The sequence below is a fragment of the Bidens hawaiensis genome, unplaced genomic scaffold, assembly GCF_021521415.1.
Source record: "Bidens hawaiensis isolate Kalapana, Puna unplaced genomic scaffold, B.hawaiensis_p1.1 tig00000657_1, whole genome shotgun sequence".
In the NCBI taxonomy this organism is placed as follows: Eukaryota; Viridiplantae; Streptophyta; class Magnoliopsida; order Asterales; family Asteraceae; genus Bidens; species Bidens hawaiensis.
The window spans coordinates 5435448-5455710 of NW_027491039.1; the positions used below are offsets into that span (position 1 = coordinate 5435448).

The 20263-nt window shown below is 35.3% G+C and overlaps 1 protein-coding gene across 1 annotated transcript; it reads right to left on the reverse strand.

Annotated features, from left to right (window-relative positions):
- Positions 1 to 9599: 9599 nt before the first annotated feature.
- LOC143530408 (uncharacterized) lies at positions 9600 to 10004 on the reverse strand. Its single transcript, XM_077025957.1, has one exon. The coding sequence runs from the start codon at positions 10002 to 10004 to the stop codon at positions 9795 to 9797; it is 210 nt and encodes a 69-aa protein (XP_076882072.1). The 3' UTR covers positions 9600 to 9794.
- Between the last annotated feature and the right edge of the window lie 10259 nt (positions 10005 to 20263).

Genomic DNA, 20263 nt, shown 5'->3' on the forward strand with positions numbered 1-20263 from the left:
GGACATGTATGATTATATGTAAATGTGTAATAGGTTAGCGAAGTACGTATGGATGTATGGTTTAATGATGGTACGAATGAAGGGACCAGACCCTTATAATATATGTGATGTTAGGGACCAGACCCTTATAATATCTGTGATGTTAGAGACCAGACCCTAATAATATCTGTGATGATTGAGTAAGAATAGCTTATGGTATACCATAAGGTTTTATGAAAGAAAATATGTAGGTACGTATACATGTATGTAAAGTATGTATGGAAGAAGTAATAGTAAGTAATGAACGAATACGTATCTTCAGACACGTATGAGTAAGAAAATGAATGTAATGTATGTTAATTAATTAACTAGAACTCACTCAACTTAGCTGAATTTTAGTATGCACACAGGCAAATAGGTTGAGGCAGTTGGCTTGAGGGGGACACACATGGCATGAACTGAAGAAGCTGGCATCTGCGAAGAAGTGTCATGACTGATTTATATTATTGTTTATGATAAGGTAAGTTTTATGATTAAGACAAGATTTGATGTTTTGTTATGTAATGCATGATGTTTTAATTATTCCGCAAAAGTTTTAATTAACTCTAATTTTAGAACTGTGTTGATGAGTAAATCCAATGCCAAATGTAGGGCACTGGGAACGGGGCCTTACATGTTGGTATCAGAGCATAAGTTCGAGAGAATAAGCATCTTTCATGCTTAGACTCGAACAGAGAATGGGTCTTAAAGAAGAAAAGAAAGAAGATGCCAGTTCGAGAATGCCATGTGTCACCTAAGCAAGCTTAGAAAGTGATCATCTTGTGTAAGTTGATCTTGTGTATAGTAAAGGATGAGTAAGAAAGCTAATTTTATTGATTGATATAGAAATGTTTGTTTATGCGCTATAGTGTGAAATGTATGAACGACTGACTGTTATAAGTAGAAACTAGCACAAGTGGACTCACAAAGGGAAGTGTATGGGACACAGAGAGTAATGTGATCAGCTAATCACAACTAGCCAATGTTATTATTTGTTAGCCTTACTATCCTTGTACTAAATAGTTCCTGAAGTGACGATGTTTGTGTTTTCCTATAGAATACGAATGGCTGGTGCTAGGAAGACTTCTGGAGAAGGAGGGTGTACGGAACGCCGTGGTAGGCCATGTGTGACCCGGATACCCTCCGAGGAACCGATCCTCGAGTCCGAGGAAGAGAGAAGCATAACAGTGCGAGATGAAGGGCATCAGTTCTACCCTGCTATCCAAGTTGCCATTACTCATGCAATTGCTGCTGCAGTACAGAATCTTCAACAAGAAAAATCAACTGAGAGCCGTGCAGGAACCACTGAGAAGACAGGGGAAAGTAGTAAGAAATATGAAGAGATTGAGATTGAGGAATCGAGTGAAGGTCGGTCTGTGAAGGTCAATAATGGTAAGAGGGGCCGAGGTGGGTGTAGCTACAGGTTGTTTAAAGGTTGTGACCCACTGAAGTTTTCTGGCACGGGGGATGCGATCTCTACTCTCCAATGGATAACCGCAATGGACAAGGTTATCTGAATTATTGAGTGCCGCCCCAACCAAGCAGTGGGTTTTGCTACCCAATCATTTGGGGATGAAGATATGTTTTGGTGGGAAACAGTAGAGCAAAGGAAGACCGCTGCTGAGATTAAGGCCTTGAAGTGGGAGGACCTAAAGGAAATGGTCATGAAGAAGTTCTGTGCTGATGTTGAAGTCTAAAGGGCGGAGATGAAGTTCCTGTATTTGAAGGCGGGAAAAATGACGCATCGCTAGTACACCACTGAGTTCAATCGCATGTCAAGACTAGTGCCTAAAAATGGTGAACACTAAAATGAAGAGGATCAAGTGCTACTTGAGGGGACTACCACAAAGTATCCGCACCCTAGTCCGGGCTAGTAAACCTACTACTTTTGATTCTGCTGTCGAACTTGCAGAAGTGGTTTACGATGACCTGGCTGTGGATGATGTGGTGGTGTAAGAGTAGAAAGAGAAGAAGTGGGTTGACTCTGCCTAGCGACCTGGTACCCAGAAGTGGAACCCCGAGGATAAGAAACAGAAGGTGTAGGAGAAGAAGCCATGCAAGACTTGTAGGAAAATGCACAGAGGCGTGTGCAAGTGGAGTAAGAGTACTGATGTGCAGCAAGTATGGAAAGGCCCATGGAGGGGAGTGTAGGTTAGGGTCAAATGACGGTTATAAATGTGGGAAGGTGGGGCATTATGCTAATGAATGTAACGCAAAACCCGCCTGTTACAAGTGTGGAAAGACAGGTCATATGGTAAGGGAGTGCACTGAAGGTGAAGCTGGGGGAAGTGGTAAGATGGATGCTGAGTAGTCTAGGCCCAAGACCAGAGCCTACATGTTGACACAAGAGCAAGCCAAGAAGATCCCTGATGTTGTGACAGGTACACTTCTAGTAAACGGTATTTCCGCTTTAGTGTTGTTTGATTCAGGTGCGGCTAGGAGTTTCGTAGCTACCTCGTTTTGTAAAACAACTAAGATGATTTGTTGTCGTGTTCCTGAAACTTTTATGGTAGAGACCGCTAGTGAGACCTCAGTTAAAATTATGAGAATGGTTAAGAATTATAAGATAGAGTTAGAGGGACATGAATTCCCTGCTACCCTGTATGTAGTAACCTTAGGAGGATTCGATGTAGTATCGGGGATGGATTGACTGTCTGAATTCAAATCTCAGATAGTGTGCAAGAGTAGATTAATAAGACTGAAGTCTTCGGATGGTGATACAGTGACGGTTTATGGTGATAAAGAAAGCTCATGGCTTAACGTCATTTCGATTATCAAAGACGAAGGTTTGTTAAGGCGAGGGTGCAGTGCCTACCTGGCAAACGATGTCAAAGCTATGGCCGAGAAAAGGAAGTAAAAGATGTTCCCATAGTATGCGACTATCCAGAAGTGTTCCCTGAGGACCTTTCGGGGTTGCCACCGGAACGTGAGGTAGAGTCTTCGATAGAGTTAATATAAGGAGCCCAGCCTGTCGCGAAAGCACCTTATCGCCTGGAACTGTCCGAGATGAAAGAATTGATGTCCCAGCTGCAAGAACTCCTCAATAAGGGTTTTATAAGGCCAAGTGTTTCTCCATGGGGAGCACCGGTGTTATTCGTTAAAAAGAAGGATGAGAGTATGAGAATGTGCATCGACTACAGGGATTTGAATAAGCTTACCGTGAAGAATATATATCCATTGCCATGGATTGATGATTTGTTTGATCAGTTACAAGGTGCTAGTTGGTTCTCTCGAATAGACCTCAGATAGGGTTATCATCAACTAAAGGTAAAGGATGCAGACATCCCTAAGACAGCGTTTCGGACACGGTATGGACACTACAAGTTCCTTGTGATGTCGTTTGGTCTCACTAATGCTCCCGCGGAATTTATGGATATGATGAATAGGGTATGTCGGTCAATTTTGGATAAGTCGGTTATCGTTTTCATTGACGATATATTGATTTATTCGAAGAGCGAGTCTGACCATGCTGAGCATCTGAGGGAAGTATTAGAAATTTTGAAGAAGGAGAAATTGTATGCTAAGTTCTCATAGTGTGCATTTTGGCTGCGAGAGGTACAGTTTTTAGGTCACATAATCAATCCCGAGGGGATTACTGTGGACCCAGCTAAGATTGAAACGATAAAGAATTGGAAGAAGCCGCGAAACCCGAATGAGATACGTAGTTTCCTAGGGTTAGCTGGCTATTATAGGAGATTCATTCTGGGCTTCTCCAAGATAGCCGCACCGTTGACCGGCATGACCCGGAAGACTGTAGTATTCAGTTGGGGAAAGTATCTAGAAGAAGCGTTCGAAGAATTGAAGAGAAGAATCATACAGGCTCCAATTATTGCTCTGCCCGATGGTGAGGAGGATCTGGTAGTTTGTACTGATGCTTCGTATCAAGGGTTAGGTTGCGTGTTAATGCAACGAGAGAAGGTCATAGCCTATGCGTCTAGACAGTTGAAAGTTCATGAAAGCACATACCCGACGCACGACCTAGAGTTAGCAGCTGTAGTGCATGCTCTCAAGATTTGGAGGCACTACTAGTATGGTACTAAGTGTACTATGTATACAGATCACAAGAGTCTAAAGTACTTCTCCGAGCAGAAAGAGTTGAATATAAGGCAGAGAAGGTGGTTAGAACTGATAAAGGATTATGACCGTGACATCAAATATTATCCGGAAAGGCTAATGTAGTCGCTGACGCTTTAAGCCGGAAGAACGCAGAAGTTATCGCGACGGTCAAGTCTTATAAGTTGATCATCAATTCAGATTTGTTTAAGAAATCAGCAAGGTGCAGTCAGAGGTGCTGGTGGATGAAGGGTTGATGAAGAAACAAAGGATCTTTGGGTAGCAAAACAAGTTGATAGATAATACTCATGGTGTAAACACCAGGTTTGACCGGATGTGGATTCCTCGTCATGGGAAACTTAGAGGTTGAGTCCTAGACGAGGCCCATAAGTCTCGATACTTGATTCATCCAGGATCCACCAATATGTATCAGGACTTGAAGAAAGATTATTGGTGGTCGGGTATGAAAAATGAAGTAGTAGATTATGTCAGTAAGTGCTTAACTTGCTTGCAAGTCAAGGCGGAACACCAGAAACCGTACGGGAAGATGCAGCCATTGGAGATACCCAAATGGAAGTGGGAACACATTACCATGGATTTCATAACTAAGCTACCACGTACAGCTAAGAATCATGATACCATATGGGTGATTGTGGACTGTTTAACTAAGAGTGTTCACTTTCTGCCTATACGAGAGGCTATCTCGTCAGAAACGTTGGCAAACGTGTTCATTAAGGAAGTTGTGACAAAGCATGGGGTGCCGTTGTCGATTGTGTCCGATAGAGATACCCGCTTTACTTCAAGATTTTGGAAGAAGTTCCATGAAGCAATGTGAAAAATATTGAACATCAGCATGGCGTATCATCCCGAAACAGATGGGTAGTCCGAGCGGACTATCCAAACCCTTGAGGATATGCTACGTGCGTGTGTGTTAGATTTTAGAGGAAGTTGAGATGATCATCTTCACATGGCAGAATTCTCTTACAACCCAACAACTAACATTCAAGTATTGGTATGCCTCCTTTCGAGATGTTGTATGGTAGACGTTGTAGAACTCATATTTGTTGGGGAGAAATTGGTCAGAAGAAGATTGGTAGTCTGGAAGTTGTGCAAGAAACCTCTTCAAGATTTGATCAGATCAAGGCAAGGATGAAAACTGCTCAAGATCGTCAGAAGTCATATGCCGATAAGCGACGAAGACCGATTGAGTTTAGTATTGGGGAAAACGTGATGCTTAAGGTGTCGCCTTGGAAGGGGATTATTCGTTTCAGGAAGAGAGGAAAGTTGAGTCCAAGGTACATTAGACCGTCCAGAATCTTAGTCCGAGTGGGTGAGGTGGATTACAAGCTAGACCGTCCAGAATCTACATTCCATGTTTCCTATCTGAGAAAGTGTCTAGCTGATGATACATCTCACGTACCTCTTCTAGACATTGAAGTAGACGAGCAGCTAAATTACGTCAAGCAGCCTAATGAGATAGTTGACCGCAAGGAAAAGCAACTTCGTCATAAGGTTATCCCCTTGGTAAAAGTGATATGGAAGCACCGTAAGGGATCAGACACTACGTGGGAAGTTGAAGAAGAGGTGCGCAAGTTTTACCCGCATATGTTTAGTTGTAACAGTTAGGTTTCGAGGATGAAACCACTTTTAAGGAGGGTAAACTTGTAACATCTACTTTTGTTAATATTAAATAAAGGAATTTACGTTAAGTTTAATTGTGTGTTAGTGTTTGGAATATGATTGGGCTTGGGCTTGAGAATGGGTTATGGGCCATAGTGCCCATGAAACCCCTATAAATATATCCTCATTTCCCAAACACTCCTCCGTTCTCCATTTCATTCCTTTCACAACACACACACTCAAGAAAACACACTTTCTCGCTCTAGCATCTAGATCCAAATCCGAACCAAAGGAAGGACGAATCTAGTGTATAAACGCCATCAAACAACAAGAAACAACACCAGATCCATGAGTGGTCCAAAACCCGAGACCAAAAAGGTGAGTTTCAGCAAAAAGGTTAAGTTTTACGGTCGGATTCGACATGCAAACTGATATATTAGTAGATCGGGCTGTAAGGAGTTAGAAAAATGTAAACTTGATGGCCGAGAGTTAACGGTTTCGTTATAGGACAAAAAGGTGTTGTTTTGACAATGTAAAACACGGGTAGACAAAGTTGGTACAACCGAAAACCCATAAAAAGGGTAGAATCGGGTCCTAAGAAGAGTAACGGAGTAATACGGCTTAAAAATGGTAAAAAACGAAGAAAAGGCATTCTGATCGCATGAAGCAGAATTCGTATCGCACAGCCATGCGAAGCGAATGGTTTTGCATGTGAATTCCACGAATCGCATCGTATAGCCATGCGAATGCGAATTCTTCCCATGCGAATGCGAATTCTTCCAGCGAAGCGAATGGCCATGCGAAGCGAATTCTTTCATGCGAATTCTTTCAAATGGTTGTAAAACGTAACCCGATTCATTTTTCTGATGCATTTTTTGATTAAGGCCTATTAATGAAAATAAAATTTTTCTAAGCTGACCCAGCAAGGGGCTCTGCCCCTTGGACCCTGCTAGGGGCTGCCACCCCTAGAGTTTCATTAACTTAGATGTAAGAAGTAGTAGTAACAAATAATTGATATTCGTAACTTGTTACACTGTTAGCCGTGCACAGCTAAGGAAGGGCATTACCATTAGAAACCGATTCCAGGTGAGTTTCTAGCCCCTTTATCTGTTATGTTTTCGGGGCTGGGTGCATACTACTATGTGTTTAGTGAATACACTTACCTTAAGTGGTAAGTGTATGCAACATAAATGTCTATGAATGATGTACGAATGATATAGAAAGAGTTAAAAATATGTATGTGGAATTGTATGATTATATATAAATGTGTAATAGGTTAGCGAAGTACGTATGGATGTATGGTTTAATGATGGTACGAATGAAAGGACCAGACCCTTATAATATATGTGATGTTAGGGAGAAGACCCTTATAATATCTGTGATGTTAGGGACTAGACCCTAATAATATCTGTGATGATTGAGTAAGAATAGCTTATGGTATACCATAGGGTTTTATGAAAGAAAATATGTAAGTACGTATGCATGTATGTAAAGTATGTATGGAATAAGTAATAGTAAGTAATGAACGAATATGTATCTTCGGACACGTATGAGTAAGGATATGAATGTAATGTATGTTAATTGATTAACTAGAACTTACTTAGTGTAGCTGACTTTTAGTATGCACGCAGACAAACAGGTTGAGGCAGGTGGCTTGAGGGGGACACACATGGCATGAACTGAAGAAGCTGGCATCTGCGAAGTAGTGTCATGACTGTTTTGTATTAATATTTATGATAAGACAAGTTGTATGCTTAAGACAAGATTCGATGTTTTATAATGTAATGCATGAAGTTTTAATTATTCCGCGAAAGTTTTAATTAACTCTGATTTTAGAACTGTGTTTATGAGTAAATCAAACGCCAAATGTAGGGCACCGGGAACGGGGCCTTACAGTACACGAAAATAAACAAATTACAATGAGTGTACAAACTATTTTATGTTACAAAATTTAACTCTAATATCCCCCCTCCCCCCTTCTTCAATCGAAAAGACGGTTGTCCGAGATGAAGCATAGCACGAAAGTATTCAATTCGTAGTCGATGAACACGTACTCCGTCCTCTAGACGATGTATGTCCCTTGAAAATTGGTCGAAACTATAGTTTGGCAGAGTAAACAAGTCGCCGAATAAGTGATACTAATGTGTTTGGCTCATTTATGGATACCGCATTTTAAGTTAAAAAAATGGCACTTCAATTATCACATAATAAAGCCGTGCAATCAGGAGGCAAAGCATGTAGTTCAAGTAACAAATGAGCTATCCAACTATCTTTACTTACTGAGCCATGCAATCAGGAGGCAAAGCATGTAGTTCAAGTAACAAATGAGCTATCCAACTATCTTTACTTACTGAGCCATGGCTCGAAACTCAGACTCACAACTGGAGCGAAAAATAATCGGTTGTTTCTTGGTATTCCGTGATACAAGATTTCCACCAAGAAAGATGGACTATCCAAGGTGGATCTATGGATGCCAACTAAGGGTGGTCAACGAATCAAACTACCAACTACGAAAATTCAAATGGAAATGTCTAAGACATGTTAGAATCCCTAATTGATGGAAAATTCAGTATTTCATATTAATTGAAATGATGGGGAAATTAAACATATAACTTATTAATAGAAGAAATTATTTATTTCCGTCTTCATTCATGGCATTGGGGATACGGGGGCCAAAAATATCAAAATATTAAAAAAGGACAGGAGCATTAACCAATAGTTTAATGCTCGAACCTTCTGGTATAAAAATATCTATAACTTTTCAAAACTTTCACAATATCAAATAGATTTCACATTTATTATTATTGTTGTTGCAGCTGCTGCTATTATTGTTGTTGTGAACGATAAATTTCTTTTGGTTCTTGTTGTATACGAGACTTAAATCTAAGATCTTTCAAAGCCTCTCATATTTGTTTTATATATAAATAATTAAATAGTTTCTTGTTATTAATTTATTATGTAGTTATATATATATATATATATATATATATATATTGGCTATGCTTAGAAATGTGGACTAATGGATATACTGATAAAAGAAAATTGAAATGCCAAGTTGGTCGAACTCTCACTTGTGTGAATTAAACAAGCTTAGGTAGCTGTGGTATTTTTCTTTTGTTGCTGGTGGGGGCGACTGATGCGTGTCGACGCACATGTATGGTTGATCGACTTTGTTTTTGGTATATATAATGCATGTGTGGAAGACATCATCAAGTGTCCAACTTGTAATGTACCATTTTCATGGTGTATTCAATGTCATTGGTTCAAACTTGTTATCTATGTCTTACAACTCCAATTTGGTATTTATTCGTCTTTAAAGATTCAATACTTCAAATTTATAAAAGTTAACAAAGATGTAAAATTAAGATAATACCGTCACATTTAACCTTATTCTACGATCAAATATTGTAAAAGAACAAGAACCTTATATGCATTTGACATTTCGGGGTGAATATAAAGTACACAATGGTATAATAAGTCATTGTGTAAGTTTGTTATTTAAAAAAATAAGTTAGTTCAAAACCAATAATATGTTTAAAACCAAAAGTATGGAATAATATATCTGTACCTAGTGTACAAAAACAACGTTTTCAGATTCAACCGGAACTGCACACATATTTTAAGCAGCCGATTATAGGTCCGAACGAAAACCAAACCACATGGTCAAACCGGAGTAAAAAAAAAGACAAAAGAAATATTCTTTTTCTTCCCTTCAAAAATACCATTTAATGATCTATGCAATACCTTAAACATCTGACTTAACTGTTAAGTTAAACCACACAAAGAAAACAAATAAAGTATGCTTATAATTTATTTTAACTTGGTTAAATATTTAAATCTTTGATTTTTAATTTATTTGTAACATCATTCGTTAATAAAAGAGTACGACCAGTGACCGGTAAGACAATGGTTCAATAATCACTAAGTGCAACATAACATATGATCAGAAATAATATTGTGAGAAAGAAACATAAGCCATTACAAAATCTTCATGTATATTATCAACATATCATGTGTTCCAAAACGAATTCCACATCAATGTGAACTACATCATAAATTAGGATTTAAAGATAACCTTTGTGTATTTCTTTAAGAACAAGGCCCTAATCATGATAAGATTTGAGAATGGCACCACAATAAGTACACATGACAGCTCTCCATGTTTTCCAGTACAATGGCACAAGACAGAACCGGGTGGAGGTCTTCATATCGGCCACGCTCGCTCCACCGCCGCACCGTGAACATACCCCTGCCGCGGGCTTGCTCCGCCTCACTTTCTGAGTTTGGTCAACTAGAAAACAAAAGCACACCATGGTGGCACTGTGTTTTTGATGCCCGTGCCGGTGAAGAAATAGAGAGTACGTACGTGAAATGGTCTATTGTTGGAATGTGTTGAAGAAGTTGTCTTCCGTGGGTGGGTATATATAGGCATAGAGTACAAAAACTAACTCATAAAACTTAAAAACATTTAAAGTGCGGTTGCTTCCTGTCGGATTGACCTTTTCTATTTTTAAATAGGTATTGCTAAACGAGATGAGTCAGATTGTGAGTTACATAATGTCATAATGTCTACTGCTAGAAGTACTGCTAGAAGCTTCAAATGAGTTTTTAAATAACTGATTTTGGATTCAAATTTTTTGGTTCTCAATCCTAAAGGGGGTATATCTTATATAGCATATGAATTATATATCATCATATACAAAATTATTAGAAAAAAAAAAACTAAAAAATATAATATATCTATGGAAATCTATACTAATTAATAAATAAAGGTTTACTTACGCCACGTGTACTCTTTTTAGCCCATCATTCCTATCAAATTCTCGCCTTCCACCACACTTATTTTACAAACCGGTTCATATCCTTACCCGACCCAATTAACTACTTATAACCCAAATAAAAACATTGGCAATTTTCCAGAAACCCTATTTCTTACCCCTTTCCTAATGTTTAACATCCCATAAAGCTCATTCACAAAATCCAATCTCTCTTCTTATTGATCCGACAATTCGTTCCCAAATTCCAAAATCATCGGTGATAATACTACGAATTTCATATCCAGAAAACTTAAATCAAAAACTTCTAATTTCATCTTCAAAATCAATGGCGACCATAACCAATGGCTTTGTTCGATTTCTCTCATATCATATCAGAAACCCTAAATTATTTTAATGCAGTTTGGTAAGGTTTCTTCAAAAAACTGTAAATCAATCTTTAATTATAGAAAAGGAATATGAATCATCATCTACTGGATCATCATTTTTCTTATGTCTAAGATATCATATATAAAAAATTCCTAATCTTTCTGAATTTTTAATTGCTTTTATATTATAATTTAATCTATCTTATACAAGTTTAGCCATTTTGATTACCGTGTTTACAAATATGTATTTGTACTACTTAGATTTTTCATATGAAGTTATAGTCAAAAAATAGTTTTGAAACACCCATAGCACCGCCATATTCTTGACTTTGTAACAAAAATGAAATTATATTTATGAACTTTTTTTTTGTCTGCGGGCCTATAAATCTTTTTTTCTTTTAACGTAATATTTTTTTTTGCTCCTCAAACAATTTCACTACAAGTATTTAAAGTTATACTTAAGCGTAAACACTTGCATAACTCTTTGATGTTTGTTTTTTAATTTTAAATAATTGTTCTTTTTCAATTTTGTATACGATTTTTGTATGATTTTTTGTTCATATGATACCTATTTGATGTTGTTTTTCGAAATTTTAAATAAAATGTTTTTTTCTTCTTAAAATAATAGTTAAAATAATAATTAAGTGATTTTTGGAAAAGATGAAAGTCATAGCAAGATATTCAACGGACCATTATCTATCTTCTCTAATGATTTTAATTTTATCTTCAAATGTTGTATATCACATAATGAGAATACCAATCTCTCCATGTATCGATTTAAGAGTAATTTTAATCATTCATATTGATAATAAAAATACTATGTAATAATTGTTTGCATAAAAATATACTTTTAAATAGGTGAAGTTAGATACCATATTCTTAGCTATACATATTTATGCATTTAAAAAAAATTGGTTCAGGTTACACTACCTGCTACTACAATTCCATATTTTATAATAATAATAATAATAATAATAAAAACGAATTAAGTTACACTACCCCCATGCTAATTACATATGTTATTTAATATGTAACCAAAATGTAAATTTGTAATCTACTTTAATTACTTTTACAGTTTGTTTCACTAACACACCTATCAATAATCAGCAATTATAATAATCTGTTTCAAATTTCAAATCCAAAATATACCATCTATAAATAGATATTTTAATTTTAGTACCTTATCATTTTACACCTTAGTTATAGTCAACTAATTTAAACATACAAAGATACAATACTGTTAGAGCGCGTCAATGTTGATTTGAAGTGTAACCTTGAAGATGCATACAAAATTGACGACTCATTTGCTCTATCGTCAACTAAGCTGCCGAAGATTCACTTAAAGGATGTGTCTGATGCAACTTGCAATAACAAATTGTTAATTCAAAAAATGGAGAAGTAGAAGTTTTTTTATCGTTACAAATAGTTTCTTTTTTTATTATCCTTTTTCATTGTTTGCTCATATTTTGTTTCTTTACAATTTGTTTTGGGATTGTGTGTTGTGTTTTCCTGTTATCAGATGACTTTATGGAGATTCTTTTTTATTGATGAAATGGCATGATTGTTTTATGAAATTTTATCTCTTTAATTTTATACTCCATACGTCCCATTAAAAGAGATAAAATTAATCATTATTGTTTATTAATGTTAGTTGTGTGTGTTAAAACTTAAAAATTGGCTAATAAATTTTGAAAGTGGACATCTGTAATGGGACAAATAAAAAGGAAATGTGGACATCTGTAATGGGACAAATAAATGTGGACACTTTTAATGGGACAAAGGGGAGAGGGGAAGGGGCACTCATGGGTATTACCCATGCACTGGTCAATTCCGTACTGCCATCTCATTTCTACCCTCATGTACCCACGAACCACAAATTCACCGGCAGCACCTACCCACAAGTACCCTAGAACTTTTTGTATTTTTGTTCTTTATAATAATAATTTATTACTCATTTATTTTTTCCAATTGTCATATATTCTTCATGGCAAAGGTTTGTCCTGAATTGCAATTTGGCAATCTACCCATATAGGTAGGGGTGGGTTTGTTTTGTGGCTTGGAACCCATAAAGCTTATCCATACATGTGCCCCTTCCCCTCTTAACTAAACATTTGAAATGAAACGCTATGTTTCATATTGTTTGGTACTAAGACATCCTTTGTATTTTTAAAATATAATAGCATTAACTTTACGCACTTACTATAATTGTTAAATACTATTAGAAAACATCATATATTTATACAGAAAAAAAAACATCTGGGAAAATTATTTTATCATAACCCGATTATGAAATTTAAACTTCATATTCTAACTATTTATAAATTAATTATTTGCTTCATGTATGTTATGCAACACTAAACTTTTAATTGCTATTAAAAACCAATAATATTTTACTGTTAAGTAATATAGTTAGTATAAAAATTAAACTTCTAATTGCTATTAAAAAAGAAATGTTTTAGTAAAATATAATTATAAGTTTACGTATTTTTTTTAACTCATGACATGATTATTTTGTATCACATATAATGTATTCGATCATATTATATTTTGCATGTCGATCAATGTATTAGTAAAAAAAATATATTATTTAACTGTAATGTATGTTTCTATTTCTTATACTCCCCCCGTCCCATTTTAAATATCCATTTTTCCATTTTTGGTTGTCCCAATTTAAATGTCATTTCTATACATATAAATTCAATTTCCAGTTTTATCCTTACTATTACATACTCACTAAGTTATTGTCATTTTAAAGCTCATTATTGTCATTAACTTGGAGGACATTATTGTCATTTTAAAGCTCATTAAATAAAATGATAAGAAATTTCTTAATTTGTGTGTTTTGGATCCCATGACATATAATAAGGGACGGAGGAAGTATTTAATACCAAAATTTTCTTATCATGACTTTTTATTATTTATATTTCATATATTTTGAATTTATAAAATTAAATTTGTTAAACCCGTATTATACACGAATACTAACCTAGTTATAAGAATAATTAAGTATCTAGTGATAATAACAAGCAAAGTTGTTATTGAGCTTAGATGAGTTCAAACCCGGCTTAACTTGTTAACAGTTTTAGTTTTTACTAATAATGTTTTACTATAAATAAATATTAAAGAATATAGGTTGGTCACTAGTTTACAAAATTAAAATAACTACCAAAAATTAATATACATAATCAAATAACTTTTAGAAGTTAATATTTTGAAAGTTGATATTATCATTTTTTCAGAACATTCGATAGTTTTTTCAAAACATTTAGGTTCTGTTCGTTTCAAAGATTTGAAAGGAATTCTAAGGAATGTGATTTTAAATCCTATGAATTGATATGTTCGTTTCATTAAATGAAAGAATGAGAATGGAAACTAAATCCCATCAAATCTCACATTTCATAGGATTTAAAATCCCACCTATTTTATAAGGATTGTTATAAAAAGTAAAGGATTTTTTATTAACCCTAATCACTAGGGGTGACAAATGGGTTGGGTTGGGTCGAAAAGGGTCATGGGTCAGAACGGATTAGGGTCGGAATGGGTCAACTAAAAAAATGGTTGTATTGGTTCGGTCGAAACGGGTTAGAGTCAAAAGGTTCGGGTCAGAACAGGTCAAAACAGGTTTTAGGTCTGTTTTTTTTTGAAGAACGAGGGCAAAGACGGAAACGTTTTAGTTTTTTTACTTTTTTTGTTTTTTATTTATATTTTGAGTTATGATTTTTTTTTTTAATTTTTTATTAATTTTTTTGGAGGGGTTTTTATTGTTAATAAAAACCCCTAAAAAATTCAAAAAAATTAATAAAAAAATCATAACTCAAAATATAAATCGAAAACGAAAAATGTAAAAAAACTAAAACGTTTCCTTCGTTGTCCTCGTTCTTCAAAAAAAAAAAAAAAACCGAGAATGAAGAAGATTCCAATTCCAATACATATTAACCAACTAAACACATGAAAGAGATTCTTAAACATTCCAATTCCAAATCCAATTCCAATTTTAAATCCTTTAAAAAAATAAGTGCGTTAAACGAACGGGCCCTTAACTTTTTTGAAAGTATTCTCATAAATATGAAACATGGCGGAATTACTGTTAAAATTTCCAACTGTTTTGAATATGAAAAGCAAACTGATCTTACACGTACACGTGGGTACAAAGATTGCAAATGATTGTTTCTAGCATTTACTTGGGTATGGCAGTTCTGTGTTGAGTTCGGCTACCATTGATCATAAAAAAACGTTGCATATCTATCGTCCCAACTTGAATCTAGTTAATTATAAAGGGACTCCGCAAACTATTTTAAAAAGAAAACTAAATTTAAAACAAGTCTTAACAAACAGCGAATGAATCTAGGATCTTAAATCTTAAAATATATATAAATGAAACCTCTCTAAATTATCTCAAGTCACCGGATTGCCTTATTTATAAATGAAGGTTTCTCATACATTTGACCCGAAATCACGGGTATGAGTCTCACCAAATCCAGATAACTCTTAAGCGGATTATAACATCTCATTATATTAAAAATTAATATCATCAAATATTTGATATGAAAATTCTATAAAATATGGATATACTAAAAATTAATATCCGATTTTTTTAAAATATATTATTTATAATTAAGAAACAATTTTATAGTAAAAAAAAGCGGGTCATGTGTCTCACCAAACTCAGATTGCTTTTAAACCGGGTTATAACGTCTTATTTATTTGTAAAACCCTTTTATTATCAAGTTCGAAGTATATTATTAACTTTATTACAATAAATAAAATTAAAATCCTAAAAAAATATAAATATTATAAACGAATAATGTAAAAGAACCCCGTAATACGGGGGGATAAAAGCTAGTATTATTATATCGTTTATATTATTTGTTGGAAAATTTAGTATAATAATTATTTTAAATATATATAAACGAAACCTCCATAAATTCTCTCAAGCCACCAAATTGTTTTATTTGTAAATGAAGGCTTCTCATGCATTTGACCCGAATTCACGAGTATGGATCTCAACGAACCCAGATGGCTTTTAAACGGGTCATAACATCTCATTATATTATAAATTAATCTTATCAAATATTTTATATGAAAATCCTATAAAATAGGGGTATACTAAAAATTAATATCCGATTTTTTGTGAATAAAAGATATTACTTATAATTAAGAAACAATTTTATAATATAAAAGCGGGTCGTGCGTCTCACCAAACCCAGATAACTTTTAAACTGGGTTATAAAATCTTATTTATTTGTGAAACCTTTTCAACAACAAATCTTAAGTATATTATTAATTTCCTTATAATAAATAAAATTAAAATCCTATATAAATATTAAAAACTAATAATGTAAAACAACTATATAAGTTACAAATATAAAATATTGATCTATGTATATAAAATCTCAATAAGTATCTAATAAGTAATTTGTAAGTCGAGCCAGAGCTATTCTCTAACTTTTAATTTATTAACGAGTCTATCGCAAGGCCTCGAGCTCAAGCTCTCGCGTGTTAAATCAGCCCATCTTAAACTAAAACTATTTGCTTAAACCAAGTTTTCAAATTCTAATGCATGAGATATAAAAGTTTCTTTCTTTTTTTTAACTATCAACAAAGTCCGACTACCCGAGGTAACCCGATGACAAAAGACAAACTCATACATCCACGATTACAAGCATCGATGGGTAGCCCAAGCCTATCATCTTCTATTCCTGAGGAAAGCCAGCCGCGCCGGAACTCTGGTAAACCTAGAATGGGATCAGATTCGAACTAGAAACCTTGCGATCTTCAACTCAAATCTTCACTTTCTCTCAAATAAACATTTGAGCTAAACTTCATTGCATATGTTTTAGTCTTTTTTGATTTGGGAATGGTGGCCGGTGTTTTCGGAGAAAAACATAAAAATCAGAGCCGATTGTCAACCAAAGTTATAATGTTTTTATAATTTCAGGCAGTATTAGCTTATAGTATTTGTTTTATTTCCAAATAAGCTTTCAACTTATAAAAAGCAATCATCTTTGACCTCTGTGTTCAAATTTAACTAAATAGTTATATAAAATTTATATATATAAACGAAACCTTAAAAATCCTACGCGTCACACTCTGGTCGCTCCTCATCGCCTATGAAGCCACCAGATTGTTTCATTTATAAATAGTGAACTCTTATTGATTTAGCCCGGTTTGACCTGAATAACTTACACGGGTCATAACTCCTCAAAAATCTAATTCCTATCCATCTCCCAACCCTCACGGGTTTTCTCCATTTCTCCCTCTATTCTGAATCATAACTTACATCTTTTGCATTCATCACGATTATTAAGGTTGCTATTGCGATCTAAGGTCAGATCTTCTATGCATTTGATCCGAAATATTCATCCCCCCCCCTCACCAACTGCACCCTCTGCGATTACTCTCTACCTTGCCGTTGTTGGCTATCACTGTCCCCAATGGAAGGTATTTTCTATATTAAACTCACCTTTAATCGGTTACATGTCTTATTAATTGAATGCTATTGATGAGTTCGATTGAATACGAGCCTGTTCATCGCTCTTAGGAATTCTGAAATACATGAACCGTAAATCGAAAAGGTCTCAAGTGTTATTGCTGTCGTGGTTGGAAGATGGCGATACCAGTAAGTGTAATAACGGTTATTTTTTGCGTAATTCTTTGCCTCAAAACCCTAAATTTTGGTAATTTGTTGCTAATTGTTTAATATAGCAATTTTGAATTACTTTATTGAATTGGAGTGAAATAATTCTTGGATTTGAACTAGTTGAATTTAATTTGGTTGTGGTTTTTGACCTATAGTTGTGATCATGATTCATCGTAAATGGGGGAATTTAGGGATAAGCTATTGCATTGATTCAATTTCAGTCACAATATGTGAATTTAGTTTGTTTTTATTATTATTATTATTATTTGCAAAGTTTATTGTCTCAAAAACCTAACTGTTATTAATACATTGTTATTCGGGTGAAGAGTGGTTTTTTTTCATAGAACGTGGACATGTTAGGAGGTCAGATTTTCATGTTTGGAATTGAGTGCGCGCATGGTTCCGTTCTGGTTGGGTTTGAGCAAAAACCAAACTAAAAACTGGAACTTCAGTTTTTGGATTTTTGAAAACCGTTTCAGTTTTTCTAGGTTTATCAATTTGTGAGATGACAGTAAACTTAACGTAAATTTGCGAGTGTCAATTAAGTTTAAATGTTTTGGTTTTTCCATGTTTAAACAAATCAGATTTGTGTAGACTCAATGGGTTTGTGGATTGTAGTGTGTGAAGTTATGACATCACAAAATGCCTAACACAAAGCTTACTGGTTAGGGTTTTTAACTTTACATTCGTTACTTTTCAAACCGATAACATGACCCATCTCGAATTTTTGGGTTTGTTTATAAATATATATAATATTCTCAGGTTTCGTTTCATAAATGTTTATTGTTTGTATTTGCATTAAACCGATTCGTTCTATCATTTCGACGTATTTTTATTCATTATAATATTCACGAGGAATTTACGTTTATTGTTCGTTCAAAGCCTATTTGTTTTAAGCAATAAACGAAACTTCGAGGACTTAAAGTTTATCTATATTCAATTTCCAAACTTTACGGGTTAAATACGAAAGTATCCAAGTTATGTAATATATTCCACGTTTTATTCGTTTATTAAAGTTCAAGGTTTTAAATGTAAATAATATTTAATTTCTGTTTTAATAATATACCAAAGTCCAGGGAGCAAAAGTGAAAGTTATTTAAATTAATTATAATTGTTATATCAACACCAGCCCACCCTCCCCTTTCCCGTCGCCACATTTATACCCACATTAAACTTGCGTTTCGTATCAATTAAAGCTTGTAGCAACCTTGGACCCTAACGACGAACTCATTATAATCGTCCATAACTAGTTTTAACACCGATTAATGGGTAATTATAAACCAAACTTCCTGAAATAAAATAAAACTCAATTACGATAATTAAATCCCTTACGCTCCAAATAAACCTATATAAAGCATCTAACCGCTCATCTAAACTTGCTACTCACATCGAATTCTACTGAAATACACTCTATAATCACGAATTAAGCCATCCAAATCGTTTTCTCGCTAAACCACGTTCACCCTCAATCCTCATTGTTACCAGGTAATTGGTTGATGTTTTATGTTTATTTTTAACAACAAAAGGAAACCCCTAAACTTAATTTACAATACGTGGATTAGATTAAGGGAATTGGTTCTAGGGTTTTAGATAAGGAATATTGGCCTCATATAATCCCAAATGTGGCCCATTGGCAAATATAAGGACCAACTATCGAAATGGCAATATATAATCCCAACTACGCATGTGGGTGGAAAATTAACGGGAAGTTAATCTTCCGTTAGTTTTGTGTGACGTGGCAGCTGACTTGTCATTAACCAGCTGACATGGCCGCCGAGTTGTCATTAAACTGCTGACGTGGCCGCTGAGTTGTCATTAATTTAAAATAATAATAATAATAATTTGTATTGCCCAGGAGTCTAACAAACCCACTTCATCTTTATCCCATTTCTCCGGCCACCACTTCACCATCTCCGACCGCCATCATCTCCGCTCCAACCATCGTTAAAAGGCCAGTCCACCCATCACCACTATCTCTGTACACCCTCACCATCGTAAAAGTATTTGGATGTCATCTTACCAGAGCCTAAGCCCTTGGTTTTCTTCGGCCGGAACAAATCTCATCCCGCCGGGCGCCGTGTAGCTCCGACAACCACTAGAATCATAACAGTTTCCTCTCCCGAAATCGCAACTAGAACATCTGGCCGATTTCAGATCTGAAAACCCTAATGGTGGATTGGGGGAATTGAATAGGCTACAGCTGTTGTCGGCGGAGAAGCCACCAGAGCAGCCATCGGCGGAGATGGGAGGTGTTTCGATGTCGGTCGAAGGAGCCGGTGGAGAAGCCACCGGAGCAGCCATCGGCAGAGACGGTGGTGATAACGTCGGAGAAGTGGTCGACGACAACGTCGGAGAAGCCGCCGGAGATGCCGTCGAAGACTGAGCAGATCCGTCGATCATAGCAAATAGCATAATTAGGTGGTTTAAGATTTTTTTATAATTAATAGCCTCGTCAGCAGCCCAGTCAGCTGGTTATGAGACATCTCAGCTGCCACGTCACACAAAACTAACGGAAGGTTAAGTTTCCGTTAGTTTTCCACCCACATGCGTAATTGGGATTATATTTTGCCATTTCGATAGTTGCTCCTTATATTTGCCAAATGGGCTATAGTTGGGATTATATGAGGCCAATATTCCTTTAGATAATGAAGATGATGAACTTGATTTTGCATATTTATATATATCATTTTCATCTTATAACAACTATCTTAGTTAGTTCAGTGGGTAGGTCTGTTGATTGTGAGCCAAAGGACCCGGGTTCGAACCCGAGTTTGGCCACATATTTTTTG